The 16208-nt window shown below is 39.5% G+C and overlaps 1 protein-coding gene across 1 annotated transcript; it reads right to left on the bottom strand.

Moving 5' to 3' along the window:
• Nucleotides 1-4537: 4537 nt before the first annotated feature.
• Nucleotides 4538-15585, bottom strand: LOC139607738 (glutaredoxin domain-containing cysteine-rich protein 2). The gene is made up of 5 exons (XM_071460882.1): nt 14995-15585; nt 14408-14591; nt 13239-13348; nt 9974-10201; nt 4538-7632 (listed from the first exon to the last, which is right to left on the bottom strand). Exons 1-5 carry the CDS (start codon nt 15049-15051, stop codon nt 7459-7461), a joined length of 753 nt encoding a protein of 250 aa, XP_071316983.1. The 5' UTR covers nt 15052-15585; the 3' UTR covers nt 4538-7458.
• Nucleotides 15586-16208: the final 623 nt, after the last annotated feature.

Raw genomic sequence — 16208 nt, 5'->3', positions numbered from 1 at the left:
CAACAGGCAACAAAAGCAACAGCAAAGCAGTCACAAGGATCTCAGAGGTGAAAGACTAAGAAGAAAAAAAAAGATTTTATCCTTCATCAGTGAGATCAACTAAGGAACAACAGCCTTTATAATTACACTGTGTAAGACAGATGGTAGTGGGAGCTCAGATAATCAGCAGAGAGTTATTAAAAGACATGTAAAATCTGCTCAGTGAAGGAGTGACTGAGACGGTTACCACTGAAGCATCGCAGTGCCTCTGAAAGCACTCTGCAGCCACACACACCTCCAGCTGATTCAGTTGAAATAAAAACACCAATCGGAAGCTGTCTTTATAATCTGACCGGCTCTCACTCCCTCCCAAAACGCTGCCCTGCTGGTGCTGCTTTGCTGCTATACCCCGCTGATTTCTCCCTCCACCACTGCCCCTCCTCCAACTCTTTTTTACCACACATAAGGCTAATATCTCCCGCCGTGTGCATTTTGTGTATCCCATATCTTAGTGTAATGTGTCTTTTGGGTTCTGTACAGCACTGTGTGGGTTTCTTTTGCGCTTCCAGCAGAATCATACAACACAGCTTAGATTCACTGGGGAGCACCTTCAGGAGCAGAGCCTATTTCTCCAAATACAAGTGTGAAACCATTTATGAGATAAACAGTCCTCTTCCCTCTGATATGCCCCTGACAGGATAACAAATATGCAAGAGACTACCATCTTTTCTTCAAGGCACAGACAATGCAGACATTTCACAAGATTCCAATCTACAAGTTATTATCAACATACATATCCAGAGGAATTCTCGTCTCTTGTTTTTTCTAAATCCCATACTTGGGAGGCTTTTTTTTTTAGCTTGGAGATCGATTTTGCTCCAATGCCCGTTTTGACTGATAAATATTCAGCGTGTGATGAAATTTTTGCATTTGCTTCACGCTACAGCAATGGAGCAAGTTCAGTTCACAGACTGTGATTATATTAGTCTGTGTTTGCTTAGGGGAGACATTTTGCTATTTGGCCTTTTAAACAGAAACGATTAAACCTGCCCTTTGGAGTCAAGACACTCTGCATGTTTTAGTTGCTCTTTTCCACTTTTTTGCACCTGCACCATAAAACACACAGCGCCTAGATTTTTTAATCAAATATTTGCTGGGAAATTACTTGGTATACATATGAAAAATGCTAATATAAGACTATATTGATGTTCTGAGCTGCAGCCTTAGGGGATCAGCTTCATTCCTTCAGTTGATATAGTTTGGAATTTATGGACTTGAGTTATCTTTTCTAAAAAAAAAAAATACATACATATGTATATATATATATATATATATATATATATATATATATATATATATTTTTTTTTTTTCATTGTGAGCACAACAGCATAACAACAGCAGCAGAATTTACAATGTGTTGATAGTGAAAATCCACTTGAGAAAGATTCAGCAGATAAGACACATGCAGATTACCCAAATTACCCTCACCGTGGTGTTTTCCTTCTTTTTATTATGCATTTCCAAAAAGATGTGACAGAATTGTTGATCCTAAACTCAGTCTGTGCAGAATTCTTTTGTGATTGCATTTCTCAAAATATTATGATTGCATTGGTGCAGTTTTTGTTTTGCTTTTAGTTCATTCATCTCAGCATTGCCTGAGCAGATCTGTGGCAGGCAGTACTTGCTGCCTACACTGCCATGCTGCCATAGTACAGAATGTGAATATCAGTCTCCTTTGTCAAAAATCACTCGTTTTCCACACCCAATCATTAGCATCAACCTCCTGTTATGTGTTGTGCCGCACTATAAAAACACCACTTCCACCTTTGCTCCTACCGGACAAGCCATGTCTGTGACACCAACTTCCTGAAAAGAGAAATGAAATGATGTTCTTATAAAATGTGTTAGATAAATAAATAACGGAGAGAACACTACTTTATTCTTATAAATATTTTAGCTATGGAATGACAGTTTCCTTTGAATGAGCCTCTTTAATGCCTCCTTTCCTCTATTTCCATATGTCTTTTCCTGTCACACAATTGCACACAACTGTGTGCAGTTTATGAATCACCTCTATAAATTGAAATATTATCACATTCTCTGCGTCTCGTGGTCTTATAGGATTTTTTTTTTTTTTAATTCTGCTGTGCAAATGAACTCAGAATTTGCCAGTCAAGCCTCCAGAATGGGAATCCAAGGCAGTAAAAGGAGTTATCTTTGAGTCTGGTTGAAAAGCAATGGGCAGACTTTAATTTGTTCTTTAACTTCCTGAATCTCTCTCTCTCTCTCCCTCTCTCAGCATGAGCAGCTGTGTAGACTGGGAATGCAGAGATTCATTAGAAGTTTCAACAAACTTGGAGGTGGAATCCAAGGATGTAATTTGAAATATTTGTCACAGTTTTAGTATCTCTTTGACACCACAGACTGAGAAGGCCCTTAGTATTCTGGGGGTATCCATGTAGACACGCGACGGCAGTAGGAGGTTGTAATAAGGGGTTTTAATTTCACATGGCACAAACCTTTAGGTCTTGCTTACAGTACAGACGTGTGATGTCAAAGTGTCAGTATGATACAAACACAGTGACATTCAATAGTGTTGTCTCAGTTGTGACACAAGGTAATACCTAAGCATCCATAATACATCAAGTATAATTATAGCACAAGGTAGAAAACCCAACACTCCAAAGGAGGAGATCAAGACAGAACTTGTGTGTCCTGTTAGTCTGTGGAGGTGCTTCCTCTGTGGGTCATCATCGACATTATCTAAAAAAAACCCCAAAAACTTACATGTAACTTATGTAAATTAAAATGATCACATGTGAATTGTCTGAAAAACACAGCCCCATATGTTAATTCATTACATTTAAAATGGAGTTTAGTGTGAATGTGCAGTAGTTTTAATTCTACATAGACCACCTGCTTATTGAGGCACTGTAGACTTGAACCCAGAGGTCAGAATAAAGTGTTTTTTCACATTTACGTTCACAATGTTGTTGTGGGACAAATGTGAGACAAAATGCTACTGCACACAATAAAAACTCAACTGAAAGATATCATATAGCATCAGAAAAATGACCATGTTACTTACCTCTTGACTGATACTAAGCATGTGAATCATATACACATCTATCTGTACTATATAACACTTGACTCCTCTGTTACATAGATTGTTGTTGATCCTGAGCTGGATATGTCTCCTCCTCTCTGTTTTGCAGGCTTATGATTCTGTGAGCTGTTTTATTTTATGTTTTATTTTATTTATTTATTTTTTTTCTCAATGTTTGCTGAGAGAGCGCTTGTAATCTCAATGAGACTCACCTGGTTAAATGAAGGTTAAATAAATAAAGAAATTGTTAATCCATGGGGGGCAACCATGGTTCAACCATGGTTCAACCATGGTTGCCCCCCCCCCCCCCCCCCCCCCCCTTCCCCACAGAGAGGTCAGAGGTGCAGATCAGCTAATAGGAGCTGGAGGGGAGTTCAGTGTTTCGCCAAATGATGCGTCAGCAGGGTCAATGCCCGCCCTGATGGAGGCTTAAAGCCTGATCCATCCGCTGAAGGACAGTCTCTCTAATCACTCCAGCACCCTGCTGCTGCAACCAAAGGGAAAAGACATGTAATGTGTCTGAGCACTGCAAACAGCTTTATTTAATTTGAGAATTATATAACATTCGGCTGTTGTTAAGATGCTATTCTTTTCTATTGCTTTGTCTCGACAGAGTGAAACGTCTTTTAGACCAGAATTTATACCGAGCTGTGTTTAGACCAAGTTACAAGCTCATTTAGGTGGTTGATTTACACAAGAGATTCATCCATTATGATGACAGTATATTTGTGTTGAGATATAAAAGGAAAGTGACAGAGAGGGAGTGAGTTAAAAACACACAGACACCAAGACAGAATGATCAGCACTAACCAAACAGAGAAAGTTCAAGCGCCTGTAGATTAAATGTGGCTCACTTCCCTACACAGTGCAATATTCCCGTATGAGAGTGCCATGATTAATGTGCACAGTCTGCTCCCAGTCTGCTTCCCGTGTCATATATTGCGACTGGGCTATAAGAGATACACAGATATATCCATAAAGCATCATAAATGATGATGCTGCCACTGAGGAAAGTGTTTCCCTCTATATTCATAAACCATTGTTTGGTTGCCGCTGGGATTAAACAGGGCATTATTTGATAACAGGAATCTCTAATAAATGACTATTTGATGTAACGTTCAACAATCTATCACAAGAACAGCAGATATAGTTGCTTTACACATGTTTGGGAGTGTGTGTCCACCCACTAAAACACAGTAAGCAAAAGTCAAGTCAGTGCATTAATCAGTAAAGTAATATCTCTGCTGTATTGCTTTGAAGGAAACTGTAAATCTGTGGGTGGGTTAAGAGCTCAGTGTTACTAATAGAGATGTGATGACTGCAATTTAGGTCTATTTGTCAAATTCAATTTATTGATGTTTTTCCAGGCGTTTAATAGAAAACAATGGATAAATACCAATGTAGACAAATAGAAAAGGACAAGGAGGGGAAAAAGTGGCAAGTACCCACATATACTTTTAAAAGTTTATTAGATTGACCAGACAACAGTTCATCAAAAAGACGTTTTTCATTATGTAAGTGCACTGAGATACATTGTTTTTTAGGAGGTGAAGAGGCCAAAAAGAGGTGGGGATAATGAGAAAGGAAAAACCTTGCTGATTTATTTTCTCATTGTCATTGTCTCCAAGTCGAGGTCAGTGAGACTTTTAAAGTCAAGCCTTTTTGTAAACTTCTCCTCCTAAAAATCCTACCACTACGGGCTCGAATTACCATTAAATCTTATACGGCTATATAATGAATCCATCTGTTAAAATAATTTTTATTATATTTCAGTATTTTCTTCGTAACATTTCTTGCATTGTTTACCAGATTTGTTTGTGGTTGAATAGTTGACCGTGACATCAGCATGACGTAATTAACTGTAATTGCACTTATACTGTATATTCCTTGTCCTGTTTCATGTAGGCCATTTGCCTGATGTGTCAAAACCTTGCCTGTATCTACTAATAGTTTGGGACATATAATCCAGTGTACAAAGGCACTCTCCCTTTTCTTCTGGTAGAAACTGCAAGATAGAGAGGAAGGGAGAGTAAAATGAAAAGGAAGGAAAGTGGAGATTCAGGTTTGTCCTGTGATCCCAGAAATAGTAGGGATTTGATTGCTGGGGCTTTTGGCCAGGCTGCTGATAAGCCATACAGGCTGCTCTTTAACAGTATGTGAGGCTATCTAACATGATAAGATAAAATAATGGAAATGCCTGCACAAAGATGTAGGTAGGGGCAGGCACAGTGGGCTGTAATGGTATGGGGATGCTTATTCTGGCGTGAGTTTGGGCCACCAACACCTTAGAGGATGTGGTCAGTGTTCTCCCCTGCTAACATTGATTTTGATTGATCATCTCTGCCTTGCAGCATAAGTATAGTAGCAAAAAAATGCAGTATCAGCAGCCACTGCAAAATACCCTTTGGCTCAGTTCATACCTTATTATGGAGCAGGTAGGCATATTTTTAACTGTAGTTTTCTATAAAAGAAAACCATTAACTCTACCTTTATACATCTGTTAATAGAGGTCAAATGCACAGGATGTAAGAAAAGCATAACACATTCTGTATGGGTAACAACATGAGAATTGTAATGGATTAATGAAATCCTGAGAGATGCTAATGTCACCACAGAAGAAATGTATAATTGCAGGAAGGTCATCACTCAGAGCTGACAATAGCAGCATGAAAACGATCAAAAACCTTTTGCTATTGAGGCGATAATGTTTAATTTTGTTTCTCCTTTTCTGTTAAATAATTCTGAAGTGGCACAATACAAAATATTGTGGTTGATTGCAGTAGATTTGAGGTGTAATGACTAAGATGTAATGACAAAAAATTATGCTGCGTGTTCCATTAAGTTTTCAAGCTGGGAACACACAAACAAACATTCCTAACCCACTGTGAAAAGACGTCAGACCTCTAAGCGATGACTTTCACACATTCCAGCCAGAGATGATGTTGCCTGAATGATGAAGCAGCTCTGACTGCAGGATGTATTTAGATCTGTGCAGATAACAGCCATAAAAATCAAGCATCTTAGATGTGACAGTGACACTTCTGACAGACATAAGCCTTGGTGAAAAAACTTTAAAAAAGACTTAAAAAAATAAGATGACTGTCTATCAGCTCTGATACTCACTCATAAAATATCATTATGGACATTTTGGTGTGTTGTTGATATTTGTGAAGCATTAGATAACAAAGTCAACATTGCCTCTGAGCTATATGTACGTTAAAACAAATACAAAATAAGCTATGCTTTAAAACAGGAGTTGTTAGACACAGAAAAAGAGGACGCAATGAAAATGAATTAGGTGTTTTATTTCATTCATATACTAAAACTGTATGGATAAAGCTTTGAAACAAGTTGGAGTGGCAAAAACCTGAGACTGAGACTACTAATTAAAAAAAACAAAACATCATAATTACCATCATTTAACCTCCTGAGCAGGTCTATAGTATTGCTGCTAGTCATTTAACTGTTGTCTTTTTTCTTCTCTCTCGCTCTTCTTCTCTCTTTCACTCTTTCACAACAAATGGACTGAAAGTGATATTCCATCCAAAGTCAATATTTTAAAGTGCCACGCTATTATACCCTGTAGGCTTTGTAACTCTCCTTACTAACAACAGTAGTTGTCATCAGCAGGAACTTGTATGGACACACTGCTTTCTCTGTTATACTAACACCCTCCTCAAAGCAGTGGTGCTGTATTTGGGTGGAGCACACTTAAATCAAAACCACCTGATTTATGTTGTTACCATTATAATAAAACTATCTCCTTTTGTCTCTCTCACACTCTTATCTTTCACTTTCCATCTCAAACTCTTTATCCTCCGCTCTCTTTTCCACTCTGTTTAAGAAAAAAACAAAAACACAAAAATGTCAATAACCCTCATGCAGTGCATCGTGTTGGGATGAAAAAGGTTTCATTCTCTCTAGTGAATAGAGAGGGGGGATAGGAGCAGGGCTGCCTTCCCAGTAGATAAAAATAAAATACAAAATGTTTGCATCGTTTAATTAGAATGATAACTCTGTCGTGGAACCAGGTTTTATCGGGAAGGAGGGTGCAGATGCAAAATAATGTGACAACAAAAGAGTGATTATGTGTTTGTGTTATCGCAAGCCATGTTCACTGCACACAGTAATTGTATTTTATGATTTTTGTGCCTGCTGCACAGTCACAATTCCCCTTTCCAGTGATGGCTTATGTTTCCTCGTAGTGCTTCGAAACACCCCACCAAGAACATTTTGGATTAGAGCAATATTGCCACTGAGACAATTCTAACATCGGACACACGCTCACTCAAAGCTACACATTCTCATTCACTCACTCACTCACTCACTCACTCATGGTCTCCCTGCCAAACGTGGACGTCAGCCAAACAGTGCTATTTGCCGGAGCAGGACTGGCACTTCTCCAGACCATGGGGGTAGCAGGCTTGGCAACGCAGATCACTGATGGACTCATTGAAGCGGTTCGCCAGCATGGACAGCTTGCTACCGTGACACAGAGAGCAGGGAGCGCAGCCTGAACCTCCACAATGCTGGCATCTGTCGGCCTCCTGGAGGAAGAAGAAACACATTAGAGGAGAGGAGGGGAGGAGAAAGAGGAGGTGAGGAGAGGAACTGTGAGGTTAGGCAAAGGGTAAAAAAGGGAGCAAGAGGTGGGAACAAGGGACATAAGGGTAAAGACTGAGCTGAAAAAGGGAAGTTGAGCAAGTTCACAGTGACGATTAAGTTTCATTTCAATCAAATCTAAACAAGTGCTGCAGCCTATATAATGTATTGAAACAACCGACTGGCCTACAGATGTCATTCTGAAGTTTGCTGAACTTCAGTTTTATTTTGAATTGTCATAATAAACCACTGTTTTACATTTAAAGATATTACTCTTTCTTTTACACTGCACCTGTTTCAAAACTGATTAACTTGCAAGACCTTAAGCCCATTCATAAACAGCCAACATTAACACAACTATCTAGTTTAACTGGCCTGCCTGCTGGCAAACACTAAACAACCTTTACAACATAGAGGATGTTTTTCTTTTCAATATTATTTCTAATGAAATGACTTTGGTGAGTAGCTTCTTTCTGTGGTGATGTACAGCTAGCCTGTCATTTTTACAGCCAGCTGTTCATTACTGCAACAATGTTACAATAATGAGCAGCTTCCTGTACATTATCAACAGAATGACAGAAGATGTGCAGTGAGGTTATGTTTAAATCTTTACAAACTACTGGATGTGTGTGAATTTTCCTGAGCTGCTGGGATGTCCTTCAGGATTTTACGTGTATTTAAGTATTAAAGTGCTACAAACCAAATGCCATTCACCTCTGACCCTTATGATTTCCTTTAGGCATCCCACAGGAATGTAGATGAGATGGACTTATTTGAAATGCATGCTGTAGTGTTTCAGAAGAAGAGGCTCTAGAAATCTAAACGCAGTGGCACACTGAAAGTTTTTGATTTTGGAGAACTGTTTTTGTAAGACAACTGGTTGCAAATTAAATCACATAATCAGTAACCATTGGACCAACATTTCCCTACACTCTGCAAGCACATGTTCAATAATCCACTGCTAACAAGTGAAAGTGTTCAGTCCTCACTAAATTTCATTAAACATAGAGTTGTATTTCAGTATGGTCCATGATTGACTTGCTACCTTTAAAACACAGAACTAGTTTCACTGCTTCTAAACCTACAGCAGTCTAAGCTGCACTACGGCTGCATATCAAACTTTGATATTTTCATGGACCAACCAAATTGCTCTGAAACTATCGAGGATGGAAAAATGCCATGTCATTTGATACCAAATTTTGGTACCTAAGGAGTAAATGAGTAAATCACCTCCGCTTTAATGACTCAATCAGCATTCATTCATGCTTGGACCAAGACCTAATAATGCTGGTGATTGGATTATTCTCAGGGACATGTGAGAGTTTGAGTCTATAAAGAGACCAAGCTTAAAAACAAAAATGAAAGTAAAACTAAAATTTTTACTATAATGTGTATTATAATTTTCTTTTTGTTAAAGTGGACTTGATAAAATGGGTATTGAAAAGAATCAGTACTGAAGCCAAAGTATTGGTATCAGTACTGATAAGCCCTAAGCTGCATGTAGTGTCAGTGATATATTTAGCTATAGTGATGGTCAGCTGTTGTGGCCTAGTGAAAGTCCAGATTGGGTAAACGGCTGCAAAATTTGTGCCAAGCCTATGTGTGAGGAAATAAAGAAAATTAACTACCTTGGAGTTTGGGCAGCAAAAGGGAAAGATGATGAAAAAAAACAGTAGGACTGCCAAATAATGAAAAAAGAGCTGAGGGTGAACTTTTTTTTTTTTCTAGTGGCAGAGAAAATGAGAAAATAACGAGAAAGGTGAGAAAAGGATGGAGGGAGTGAGGGGAAGACAGCAGTAATCAAGTATGTGAGAGGGAGGGAGTAACAGGGAGATAGGTATCCTTGCAGGCTGGTAAGTGGCAGGCAAATGCTGCAGGGATGGAGTAAAAGTGTGGACTCATCAGTATCTGTTCACAGTTGAAAGATAGCACTAGGACAATGGGTTGTTGGAGCAGGAGGGTGCCACAAGGAAGAGAAAAGAATATAGGTACAAATAAGGTGGCAGTTACAAGGGAACACAAAGGAGATTGTGGGATGAGAATGAACACTCCTCTGTGAACAGTTTTGAATTACAAGAATGTAGCTGCACAGACCATCCTGCAGTTATTGTCTTGAAAGCAAAGATGAAGTGGATAAAGGATGGCTTAAGACGTATGCAAAGAGAGAAAGAAAGAGGAGTGAAGAGGAGAAGAAGGATATGGTGAGACTGGGAATACCATGAAACAGAAACAGGGTGATAAAAACCCTACCGCACCACTGAGAACAATTTGGCCAAGGACCATTACCTTGGCCTCTGTGTCACTGATCTGTTTCTCCTCCTTCTCCTCCCCATCCTGTGTAAAAGGAGCTTTAGCCTTCCTCCTGCTCCCCCTCTCCCTGGCCTTTGCATATCCCTCCAAGTCCACATGGGGCACTGTGTGGTGCCGCAACGCTTCAGGCTTCCTCGGCGGTGCTCTGATGATGCGCAGATTGCTGGTGTAGATGATTATCTTGCCAAAGTCCAACACTGGTGCCTGAAGGAAACAGAAAATGTCATATAATCCTGCATCAAATTCTATTACCAACATCTGCTGCACCTCACAATTAAGAATGGTAATTAGCCTCTGCTTGTGTTTCCTACATTTCCCAGATTTCATTGCTGCAAATCTGGAAAGTCTGAGAGTGTGCCAACATTTAGCTGTGGGCTTTGTGTGTGGGTGAGAAGAGGTTTTCTAGTTGAATGCAGCTGAATGCTGCTGGTGGAGAAATGAGAAACTCCACTTTCCACTTTTAACAATGATTTTCTCTTGTATGGTTATCTAGAGTCTGGAGCCATTGATCTTTGATCCTACATTTGGTTGTCCATGGGAAGGAAACAACTAAGTTAGCTAAGGTTATACAGGTAACTATTTGTTATAAGTATAAGATAAATATTTTTTTAAAGATTCAGACTGTGATGATCAGAGAGTTGTGAAGTGGAAGCCTGTATGTCTATGTAATGATGTCCGTCCTTCTGGCATGGTGAATGGCTCAACACACCATGAGGCTTGGCTGTTGTTGCTAAGGAGAAGAAGCTAGTCAGAGGCGTTAATTATTGCAGAGGCAATTTCAGAATACGTCGTCCTTGCAGAGCAAAACACACACATTGATGATTTAACAGAGAGAGGTTTTATACTAATCCAAGCCACACTGAAGTGCTTCAACTGTGAGTCATGTAACATTGTCTATGGAAAAATTAATCAGATTTCACAGCTCTGAATAATATCTGCAAGGCTGTGTTGTTGACTGTTACCAGTGACTGATTAATTTGTTAGTTTCCGAGCTCACTTTCTGGACCATAGTTTCTGTTTCAGACTTTTTAAAATGATCTGATGAGTTGTTTTCAAACATAACATCCACAACGAAAACCTTTTTTTTAATTATTTGTTGTGGCTTTTGTATTAAACAGACAGAAAAACATTTAAGTTGAGTTAAGTTTCAGCATTTAAGGAATAACGCAACTTGTACAATAGAGATGCTCCTCTAGGATCACTGTACCATCCTTTCAATAATGCCCTAAAAGGAGAAACTAAATCCAGATTGCTGTCTTCCACTGATAAATGTGATAAATACTGCCCTCGGTCACCAGGGCAAAGCCTGTCTTTGTTTATGGGATAAAAGAGTGAAACTGACACTGAGCCAGCAGGCAGTGTAGCTGACCTCCCTCTCAGCCTGCTGTACTAATGAAGCCGCTGTCACAGCAGCTCAGTAAAACCAGCTTTTTCTGTCAAATGAACAATTTTGTTGCAGTTGTTGTTCCACTCTAATTGTTGTACAATTTTCACTGAGCAGCATGCCGTTGATACTTTAATTACCCAAGGATTGTCATTTTCTATTTTAAGTCTCGATTGCTTGTTCTGTTCTAAAGACTTAAGAATTCATTATCAAATTACTTTGCGTTGGCTGATAATTGCGTATGTGTTTATTCTGGTGTGTCTCTTTGCTTTTCAGCATATGTAGAGTTGTGGTGCTCTGTGAGTTTAAAAAGAGAAACAATAATTCTTCAGAGGAGCTGTTATTCTTTCTTATTATACTTCCTATTATGTAAGTATATCCAGAGAGACACTGCATAGTGATCATGCTCAAACATCAGTAATTTCACATTCAAAGGGTATCATTAAATGAGTAGTTAACAGACTGTCTGTTATTTCCGTTCACTACCTAATTGCTATATAAGGTATAGGCGTTATTGAAATAGCAGAGAATAACAATCTCATCCATGAACACACCCATGTTTCTGCTGCTAAATTGTAATTTCCACAAAAATTCAACACACGTTATAAATGATCCATACAGGAAAGATACAATCATTGAATCTCAGGCAGTTAATGTACACAACTCCCACACAGAAGATGATAGCAAGAGGTCAGACACAGTGAAAATCCAATGATAATAAAGTGTGTTTTTCTTTGTTTAATCTGTCAATAGACTGAACAGAAGTGATTTGCAGAACTCCGGGAGGCTGCAGAAAGGTCCAGCAACCATGTGATTTTGCCATGGAATTTGATGTTGATTACATGTTTCTGAAACTATAGGAGTTTGTGGAGGGGAAATCAAACAAACCTCCTTGCTGCCCTTTAAACAAAAGGACAGATACAGGAAAAAAAAAATTGTGGTGAAACATAACAAATGCAGATGCTTCCACACAGGTGCACTGCATGGTACAATTAAGCATCCAAACATCCAATCATACTCTGTGGCCTGTATAAAAATGCTGAGCAGGTCCAGCTGATTCTGATTTTGTATCAAGATGGAAAGAGGAAAATATCTAAGTGACTTTGAAAGAGGGTTCGATTTTGGGGCGTGGATAGCAGGAATTTCAGTCATTGCTCTATGGGAAAGACATCAGTAAATAGTGTTGAAAATCGTGGTCGACAATGCACATTTGATGACCGTGATGCTAACGCATTTGTGTGAGTCTTCCTCAGGTAACTGAGAATGTCAATGCAGGACGTGATCAGACTGTATCCACAACAGCAGTCTGTCGACAGTTCCATAGAGAGGGATATTATAGTGGGGTTGCAGTGCATAAACCCCTCATTACAAAGATGAATGCATGATAACTGTGACTCTTTCTCTCAGCATGCCTGTGCTCATTGAGAGAATCAAGTATCATTGAGATGGTAATGTTTTTTCTCTATTACCAAACTGTAGTGTTCTTAAGATTGATGGTCATGTCCTGAAATGTAACCGTTATTGTTTGTGAATTGCAACAGCTGGCATCTGTTGTAGCAAAGCTCCACACAAAATGTAAACATATATGTCTTACATATACATCTATTTAAATGAATGGGTCGACTACTGTTGCCCAATCAACCTGGATTGAAATCTTCAAGATTGCCACTTTAAAGTAAATTGTCGCCATCCTTATTATTTTTATTCCAGTTCACATTAACGGCGCAGTTGTCAGTGCTTGATATTCAGACGAGCAGAAAAAAATTACACTATTAATGGGAAATCCAATATAACTCTCACTCTGAGCAACATTAACATTCAAGAATCAAAACCAGCAAGCTTACAAGAATCGCTTACTTTGGCATCTCCCTCTGCTTCTTCAGTCTGGCCGGCAGCAGGCTTGTAGCTTGCCATTCCTCTGTACACATTTATTCTTTGGGCAATGAGCCCTGTTGGAGGATAGACACCTGGGTACAGAAAAAAACATGTTGTCAGTACAGAGTGAGAACTTGTATCAGAGATTTGAGACTCAAGTAATATAGTTTCATTCACAAACAGCGTGCATTCATACTCAATGATGTGCTTGTCTGATTTTTAGACTCAATGACCATCATAAATTTATATTCTCTACATAACCAGGTATGAACAGACATGCTGAGTTAGCTAATGTAGCATTCATCTGTCTTAATCAATTCTAGTCTACTTTTGAGTAAGCAGTGAATTCTAACCAGAAACACGAAAAATTCCAAGAAATAGTTCAACAACCCCTGTCAAATATCTGACTGTCATTTTGTGCACTTTGCTTTATGTATGTATTAGACAAACAGGATATAGCATGTTAATTCATGAGCTGTGGATGTGCTTGCAGATGAATTTTGTTAGCTTTGGACAGAGCCTGACTATCTCTTCTCTGCTGTCCTCAAGGCAAGCTAAACTAAGCTAGGCAAAGCAAAGATAAACTAAGCTAAGCTAAATGAAAATGTAGCAGCGTGGATGTATCCTTAAACAACTGGATGAGAGAAACAACATGTTTTAGCACAGCATGTTCTATTTCTCCATCAGTTAAAAGTGGCTGTGAAATAAAAAAATAGAATTTACAGAACATGCCGCTATTATTGTTGATTACCCTGTGATCAGCGCAAATAGGTGGGCTACTGATTGTGTAAGTTTGCAGCCTTCAATTTTTCATCATCACAAATATTGCTGTGACGGTATTTAAGATGTCTGAGAGCACACTGGCAGCTCTAGTGTGCACACATGAATACAAACCCACTGTGCAGCAACGTCTTGGTTCGTGTGCAGTCATTACAATCAAAGCAAAAACATGCTTTGGCAAACATGACCAAATAATTTTATGCAAATCACTCCACAGTAAAGGCTGGAATACCATATACAAATGGAATATGCACATCACGTTGGTCTCAGCTTAGATACAAGCCCAGAAAGAACGAACCTCAGTGCAACTATGCATATAAATGAAGACAGAGTAGTACAGTGAAGTGTGCCACACATTGATATAAACCCACCCTGTTGGTCCCCATGAGCATCCTCGAACCCACAGAGCTGCTCCATCTCCAGGTGGCTGGGCGGGATCTTGCGGTGAACAAAGCTGTGAGGGTATTTCTCCTCTGGACTGTCCAGCTCCTGACCGTCCTCATACACGTGCTTCAGCACCCGACCGCTGTAGGACGACGCCAGCTTGAACCTGACCTGTGGTTTTGAGTGGTGTAATGAAAAGATGCACTGACATGTTAACTGCTGTATGACTTTTTTGCGTAGGTTGCTGGCACAGGAAAGAGGATTAATGAGTAGAAGAGACAAGAGGGATGCACACACATATATTTGCCGCTTGTCAACATAAAAGCTAACATCCTGTTTCATTCGCTCTCTCAGTTCGCAGTTCAACAGCATCAGATGCAAAACTGTCTTCAAGCACACCAGCTTCAGCTTGTTATGTGCTATAATGTAAAGCTTATCCTACACTGACAAACGACTGCATAAAACATTTATTTAAAAACAATGCTCTGTAACAGAAATGACCTCAATACGTCTGTTACTCAAAGTACTTCAAAACCCATGAAGTTGAAAGAAAGTGGTCCCATAAATAACTCACCTTCCTGGGCTTGGTTCCTTCGTAGCGTTGATTCAGTTTTCTCTGGAGTTCCTCCATGGTGGCTGACTAAAGAGGGGACCGAACGAGAGCGTCAGTCCATCCAAGAAGTTCCTGACCTGGGGCAGACTGACTTCAGCTGGACACTGTGGTGCCTGATGTGATGAAAGGATGTTCAGATGGATGGATGAAGAAATGGATCGTTTAACAGCTCTGCGGACGCACAGGCTATGAGAACCCGACTGAAGAGCTATGTGTAAGGAGTGGGTGGATGATAGAGCTCTCTCCTTGCGTCCTGCCTCCTGAGTTTCGCTGTACCTGCTGTTTTAAGGGACCCACCTTGCTAGCTCCCTGTGCTAAATTATTCACAGCTGGATCGTGTGTACAAAAGGGTGGTTGAGAAACCAGAAGCTCCGCCATCAAATAATTATGATCACCAGAATAGAAGGTAGTTGGAGCCTCTGTGGAGCTCTGAGTGTGTAAGGGAGAGACAGAGAGAGTGAGGCTGTGTGTCTGTTTGTGTGTGTGGGAGTTGTTAGGTAGTTGTAGGACTGCCTGTCATTGGACTGGAGCCTAGTGCATCAGTGTTGAAAAGTATACATGATGTTTGGTGTCTGTTGCTGTCATAATGAAAACCTTTGACCTTAACAAACATATCTATCATTCCTATGCTTAGAGATGCATTGGACTGAGATAATATATTGCTTTTATTTTGCTTCTCTACACATGTTTCTGTGTGTCTGTGCAAGGTGAGTAGTCTTTTTGGACCACTAAACTTCAGTCAAAGTCTAATCGAAAGATTCCCAGTTACAGTGGATCTTAGGTGAGTAAAACCTCCCTAAATGAGGTTTTTACACACCTTAGAATAACTGAGAGGTTTACTCCAGGAGTCAACGCTCTGGGACTTTGATTTGAAAACAGATCAAACAGACTTATATCAATAATGCAAGTCTTTTGTACCACACAGACAAACAAGATAAAGTTACTTCAGTCCAGACATTAAACTGAAATGAACCATTGCAAAAGCTGTCTATACATTGTAATATCTGGTGGATCTACCCCATGGCATTGCATTTCCAACTAATGTGGAATATAGAAATAGATTTTTTGAGTTAGGAAGAAAGTAATTTGCAGAAAATTATTTCAATATAAAGAAGTCCTGGAAAGAACACGATTCACAATTTATAAACCTTTTCCTCTATCATATTATAAACCTT

This window comes from Trachinotus anak, unplaced genomic scaffold, assembly GCF_046630095.1.
Source record: "Trachinotus anak isolate AG129_WGS33_773 ecotype Australia unplaced genomic scaffold, CSIRO_AGI_Tana_v1 ptg000024l, whole genome shotgun sequence".
Lineage (NCBI taxonomy): Eukaryota > Metazoa > Chordata > Actinopteri > Carangiformes > Carangidae > Trachinotus > Trachinotus anak.
This window is presented reverse-complemented; position numbering and strand designations above follow the sequence as displayed.